Genomic DNA, 7,218 nt, shown 5'->3' on the forward strand with positions numbered 1-7,218 from the left:
TGAATCTCTTTCAGAATATGCATATCAAGAATATGGTTCCTCATATAGTGACTTCATTTTCTCTTATCTATGGTTTATGCAAATCTGAGAGAATTTCGTATGTTTGGATGTTTCCGATGAGATACATGGTACAAATTATTCACACAAAAAATTACTTACAATTCCCTATTGGGTGCTTTATGCAAAAAATCATCAACTAGACAAGATAAATGAACTATTTAGGATATGTACAATTGTTTTCATTCTTGCTTTTCAATTTCTGAAAGTTTTAGCTCATCTGTATTCTAGTAATGTTCTTCTGTTTGCTGTATCTGTGTTTTGTAGTAACCAGATAATGTTATTTTTCCTGTCTCCGCATAATCGTTTCTGTTACTTCAAGTGCTTCAGAAGCTAAACAAACTGGTTTATGTTTTTACCACTTTTCATACCACGGTTCCAAAAGTAGAGAGATAGTTACAGGAAGCAAGATATTGAAATATATTTGGAGCATGGAAACCATAATTAGTCATGAACATCACATTCAAATGGAAGAGGATGCATAGAAGTTTCGTTTATCTTGTGCTAGAATGCACAAACATTCTTTTCTCAAAAGATATAAATAACAACAAAATAGTTATACAAACTGTCATCTGGAAAACTGTTCATACTACTGAACTAAATATATAGGCATAATAAGAGATATGATGAGAGAATTAAGCATCATTTCTTCTGGGCAATGAACAAACCCCATATTTGTTCACCATCTGCACCCCTCATCTGCTTGGCCTTCCATCTTTCACTAATTTTATTGTAGTCTTCCTGAAACCAATGATTTCCACCAATGAATCAATGCTCTGAAAATAAAGCTTACACTTGAATAAAAGAAATGTAACCAATTTTGACATTCTCTTTTCAGTAAACATCTCTTCTATGGATTGAAATTTATGTGAATCTCATGGAATCGGACTCATTTAGTGGGAGCATCACGTAAAATTTTTAAAACATACAAAAAAAAAAATCTCACCTTCGAGAATTCATCAATGAAATCATCCTTCTTGCTCTCAAGGGCATTTAATTCCTGTTGTAGTGTTTTCATGAACTGAAAAACACAAGTATTCAAGTAAAAATTTTGCTTGGATTATCATAGGCAAAATATACTAACTGACAATGAAGTAAATCGCCACCATTTTGTTCTGACATACCAAATTAGATTGATCCTCGGCAATGACATCATTAAATCCAGCATTTTCGAGCATCTGTGCATGATTTAGAATAAAAGAAGCATGTCATGTACAAGAAATATCAGCATGAATACTAAATTATGTTATTTCATGGTGTTTCTTTTTATGTTATTCTCCCACCAGAATTGGTGTTTTATCTTGATAATTTGTATAACAAAAGTTTACATTCAAGGTTAATATAGAATCTCTAAGAGAACAGTGCTAAAAACATTTATGAAACCAGAACTAAAATTTGTTCATAATTTCAGGTGTGATAAAGAAGCTAAATGATGTTATCATCATACCTGAGAATATGTTTTCATCTCATGGATATAGTATCCTCCCTTTTGTATGTAGTCAGCATATCCTACTGATAGACTTCCTACACTTTTGCAGTAATCAGTAATTAGAAGTGTACCTCCAGGCTTCAACCATTTGTAAAATGATCTAAATAGTGATGGTTTATCCTGAATAAATCAACAAAAATTTGCAGAAAATGGAAGTTAGGAATATGAAATGAACTCAAGATACAAAAGGGTGTGGCCTTTACTTAAGAAAAATTAAAAAGCCAAAGATGGTTCCTTACTTTGATGTGTAGCAATGTGTCACGGGAATAGATTACATCGAATGTATTCTCAGGGTATGAATTTTTAGTGCAATCTGCACATTCAAATTCTACTGAACATTTGAGCCCAATTACACGTTCAATGGCAAGAGAAATCATGTTTATGGACAGGTCAATGCCAACTACCTCAACATCAAAATTTTCAGCCATGTAAATGTCACCTCCCCCAGTACCACAACCAACATCCAAAACTTTTTGGCCTGGTTTTAGTCCCAACTTTGCCACAAATTCCTTTGTTGTTTCTGCAAAAGCAAAAGCACTTTCAATTCAGTAACATATCAAATCTACTATGAAAGGAGAATTCTGTATTGCATAACAAAACATATGAAGGAGTTATAAGGTGACTTGATGGTAAAGATTGGAAGGGAGGGATGGGAAAGGTTATGAATTCAACTCTCTAAAGTTATAAGGTTGGTTTGGTGCGTTTGGAAAAAAAGGTAGAAGAGGTTGTAGATTGAACGACTAATACTAACAACTAATATTTATCGATAAAAAAAACATGAAAGTGGAAAAGCACACCAAGTCCTCCTGTGCTCACAAAGCCTTGGCCAAAAACACTCTCATAGAGTAAAATATCCTTGTGATTATACTCAACACTATCTAAGAACCGCTGGAACCTCCTATCATCTTGTGATCTCACTTTTTGCCATATCCAACAAATCTGCATGACAGGTTCACTGTGTTAATCAGATACTTTGAACCAATTGAATAAACTAAAATAAGATATAATAATTAAGAGAAATGGAAACCATGTTTTGTTACCTGGTTTTGATTCTTCTTGTTTCTTACATAAGCTCCAATGCATTTACAGCCAATAAGCGAAAGTTCAAAGGAATTCCCTCTATCATCAATCTTATGGCACTCTTTAAACACCTACATGAAAATAAGAAATGTAATCAAAACCAAACCCTTTTAGAAATTAGAGTATATTTAGACAATTTTTACCATAAATACTTTAACAAGTAAAAATTAAACTTGGTTTACAAAAAAATTATTATATGATTTCCTTAAACTTTTATCTGCAACTTTGTGCATAAATTAATTTAGATGAAGAAATTCATTTCGTTCATTTTAGAAATGTTCATAGAAAAGTTTGTAAAAACGTTTCGTTAGTTTAATAACAGTGCATAGTCAGTTCAACTTTTTATAAGATGGTTTTCGATGGTTTCTTCATCTGAAATTCTTTCTAAAGGGTCTGCTTCTAATTCTATTCTTGAATTTTGTATTTTGAAAGCATTTATAGTGCATACACATGCTACTACTGCTGCTTAGATTACTCATGTAGATCGGTATCTTTCCAAAGATTACTTTATTATTGTGAGGATCCTGGTTTGTCAGCTTATAATAAGAGATCTTTCAAAGGTTGTTTTGTTTCTTTTTATTGGTACAGCTTCTGTGTTTCATGCTGAGATTACTGAAATTATGAAGGCTATTGAGTATGCTCATTAGTTTGGTTGGAGTTCTTTATTGATTTAGAGTGATCATGTGCTAATTTTCATGCTTTTAAGAAGCATCATGTTGTTGCTTGGAGATTAAGGAGCAAATGGTTGAGATCCCAGAAATTATGTTCTTCCATGAACGTTTTATATTCACACATTGCAGAGAAAGGAATGATTTTGCAGATAGATTGACCAATTGACTACACTGAGAACAAACCTTGGTGTAAAATCTAGGTTCCCTGTAGTGAGTTGGGTTGCATTTTCTCTTGGAATCTCCAGATTGGTGGAAACATGATTCTCTGAAGAACACATATCCACCTACTTTTAACCATTTGATCATCCTTCCTGCTAAATTCTCAACCTGAAATGAATAAAGGGAAACACAAAAAACCTTACAATAACGAAGGTAAAACGAGGTAGCGACAAGGAAGCCATGTCACTATTTGTCTGTTTCTCACAGTGATGAAAAACCCTCTTGCGTGTAAAAATGAAACTAATAATCATCATGGTTTTTGTTTTTCTTTCCACCACTTTGGCATGAGAATCAACTACTTTCAAATTGACCAATAGAAGATAGCTAGAAACATCAATACATCATTGTCATTCATTGCGAAAGCAAAAGTACAGAACCATAACCAAAAGAAGCCATCAACCACAAGGTAAAATTAAGGAACTCAATAATAAACTCCAAATTTAACATCAAGATTCTACAATCTGGTCATTTTCACTTGGAACCAGAACCGATTGCATCATACATCATGTTATCTTCAACATAACTGAACAAAAAGCCAAGAAAATTTCTATGGCTTGATATTTTCCACTCAAAAACTCACCTCCTCATCGGAAAGATACATGAGTAACCAATTCGAGAAAATCAGATCAACAGACCCTTCAGAAATCTGCAAGTTCGGAGATGTGACATCAGCACACATGAACTTGACATTCTTGTGGTGCCCATTAATGTTCTCATTCTGCATAAAATTTATGTGAGATGAGAAATTAGGGTATTAGTCATTACATCATAACATGGGTAGGATCAAATTTATTTTTTTTTCATGTTGACAAACATAATCACTAATTAGTGTTCAAAGTGTGATTAGAAATTGCAGTTACCTTCTTTATAGCACTCTCAATGAAATCCACAGCAAGTAACTGACCAGCTTGCTTGGCCAATTCTCCTGTGAATCTTCCAATACCTGCTCCAAGTTCTACTACTGATTTTCCTTCATACGCTGGTAGTAAAGACAAAACCTTTGTGACAAAATATAGATGATGAGTCAAAAAAATTTCACTTTGAAAATAAAAAACTAAAGGGGTACTGATAAAAGGTACAAGAAGAAATTTTCTAGCCTCTCATTGCTTCTTACATTAAAAAAAAAAAAAAAAAAATATATATATATATATATATATATATATATATATATTACATTGAAATTAAACTAATTTAATATTTATTTTTTAAATCATTTCAAACATTTAATGTTACATATTTAATTTTGAGTTTAGTTTTTATATACTGTTAACTTAGTTACATGTTTATGTATCAAGTAATTAGAAGTCATTATATGAATTTTAGAATAATATTTACATAAAATTAACAACCCTACCACATAACAATTCATATTTAGTCAATTTAGGATACAAAATTTTGCATTGTAATTAAATTATTTTTATCATGAACTAATTAAATTCTTTAATATATTTCATCATGGCACACAATAAATAACCCCTAAAACAGCAATATTAAAAACCAATGATGTTGTCTCTTATTTGTACGAGAGATAGTAAATAAATAAAAAATATATTTTTACATACATAAATTTTTTATAGTCATTTTATCAGTAATTTTTTTTACTTTTTATTTTTGAAAAAATAAAAAAATTTATTTTTTATTATTATATTGCGTATAAAATGAATGTAAAAGTATGATTCTTACTTTAGTAAATATCAATGATATTTTTTAGCACGCTTCTGTGGCACATTTTCATAATTTAAAATTCACAAAACTATAATTAATACTTTCTATTGAATTTTACAAGTAGTTTTATGAATCTTAAAATGTTCCACCCAATAACTAAGAGCATATTAAAAAGAATAATGAAAATATATTAGTAATATTAGCATTCTATAAAAACATATATTAGCATTCTATAGTAGAACAACTCAATTCGAATTATTATCTCTCTTTTATTAAGTTTCTTATTGTCATATAGAATTTACAAATATTCACTAATTCTCACTCTAGTTTTAGTATATTTATAGTTTATTTTTAACAGTTCTAGCTTTTATCTTTCTACTCATAAGAACTCTCATTTACATTTGAAATTTAAAAAAAAAATGTAGTTTTTCATATAAACAACTTTTGTAAAACCTCGTTTACTCTAATGATATTTTGTAACTTTTAAAGCTTAAGAACCAACGTAAACAATTACATTGGAATTACTCTTTTGTAAATATTTCTATGAGAAAGTTCCCCGTAAGTTAAAATTAGTTTTTTTTTTTAAATTCGAATAATTTATTTAATTTTTTATTTACATTCTGTAAAAATAATTTTCTCAATTTATTTTGTTTTTTTATCTCTCTTAAAATAAGTACTTATGATGAAAAAAATTATCCAAAATCTAACGTAAAATGTTTTGTAAATGTTCTTATAAATAAGTTTTTTACATGTTAGTGAACGTTGAAGGGAAATTGACTACTCATTATTCATCAGTAATAATTTTTTATCGTATAGGTTAATAATTTGATTTATTTTAAAATTAAAATGTTATGTAATAAAATTTGTATAGATCAAATGTTCAGTTTTTTATTTGTTTAATTATATAAATTAACATTTTTATTTTTAATTACTACTTTTATAATACCACATTACTTTTTAATTGGTAAATTTTACTATCTAGGATAAGTGAGTGGATCCATTTAGTTTAATTATATTACAATAAGTATATATAACAAAAAGAAGTTTAATAAATAGGTGAACTGTATAACCATAACATAAATATAAGAAATAAAATAGAAAAATAAAATATGTTTAAATGATGAACTTATTTAATGTAACAACTCATGAATATTTGAGTTAATTTACAAACATAAAATATATAACTTATTTTAAATTAAAATAATAATAAAAGGAAGTATAATAACGAGTAATGAAACGAATTGTTTAACAAACTTGAAGAAAAAAAAAGAAAAAAAGAGAAAGTTGATTATATAATTAATAGTTAGAAGAAGAAGAATATGGTTAATGTGAAGAAAAGGAAACGAAACGCACTTCTGGTCTCTCTTCCTTGTCGAGATGAGAGGCGTTTGAATCCAACATCATCGACTCTACCGACAACTCTGTCGTGTGTTCCATCCAGTAGCTTTTCTGAACACACCGTTCATCCATATCTCCACCTGCACATTTTCCTTACATCGTATTCACATTTATTTCATATATATTCAAAAATATATTACATTTATATTTTTAAAATACAATATCAAATAAATATAAAAAATTCGTGTATGTAATTTTTCTATTAATTAACAAGAACATTTCAATCATGGATGTTCATCACCTTGCACCATCGTCAACGAAGCCATCAATAATCACTCTGCAATATCACTTCTATTACCTCTTCTCTTCTTTCCTTTACAACCCCTCCTCTCTTATTTATACACAAAAATCTTTCTTTACCAACAAACATTTCTAATTTCATTTTATGTTTTTTTTTTTAATTTCAACGAGATGAATCTTGGTCCCACTGTAACAAGAAACACCGACCTTCACATGTTTCTATTGACCCTACACTCTTCACTCAATCATTCTATGTTGTCCATTTCATATTATTTTCTTAATTCGAAAAATCAATTTTAGTTTAATCAAATTAATAAACATTTTTACCACTGTGTCTTACAACAGTGTGTAATGTAACTAATTCATGTTATATTAAGGTTCGTACTAACAAATTGTAGA

General features: G+C 29.2%; 1 protein-coding gene across 1 annotated transcript; it reads right to left on the reverse strand.

Moving 5' to 3' along the window:
- Positions 1–491: 491 nt before the first annotated feature.
- PMEAMT (S-adenosyl-L-methionine-dependent methyltransferases superfamily protein) lies at positions 492–6,953 on the reverse strand. Its single transcript, XM_047325566.2, has 12 exons — positions 6,821–6,953; positions 6,535–6,659; positions 4,377–4,514; positions 4,097–4,234; positions 3,481–3,624; positions 2,587–2,697; positions 2,344–2,485; positions 1,786–2,066; positions 1,505–1,666; positions 1,182–1,235; positions 1,004–1,078; positions 492–798 (listed from the first exon to the last, which is right to left on the reverse strand). Exons 1-12 carry the CDS (start codon positions 6,843–6,845, stop codon positions 700–702), a joined length of 1,494 nt encoding a protein of 497 aa, XP_047181522.1. The 5' UTR covers positions 6,846–6,953; the 3' UTR covers positions 492–699.
- Positions 6,954–7,218: the final 265 nt, after the last annotated feature.

This window comes from Vigna umbellata, chromosome 4 (assembly GCF_029865625.1).
Source record: "Vigna umbellata cultivar VRB3 chromosome 4, Vumbellata_1.0, whole genome shotgun sequence".
Lineage (NCBI taxonomy): Eukaryota > Viridiplantae > Streptophyta > Magnoliopsida > Fabales > Fabaceae > Vigna > Vigna umbellata.

Excerpts from the sequence above, each read along its gene's own strand:
- PMEAMT (XM_047325566.2), bottom strand. The coding sequence starts at position 6,845 with ATGGCTTCGTTGACGATGGTGCAAG. Across the intron at positions 2,698-3,480 it reads AACCTAGATTTTACACCAAG|GTGTTTAAAGAGTGCCATAA; the intron begins GTTTGTTCTCAG and ends ATTTTCATGTAG. Across the intron at positions 2,486-2,586 it reads ACAAGAAGAATCAAAACCAG|ATTTGTTGGATATGGCAAAA; the intron begins GTAACAAAACAT and ends CCTGTCATGCAG.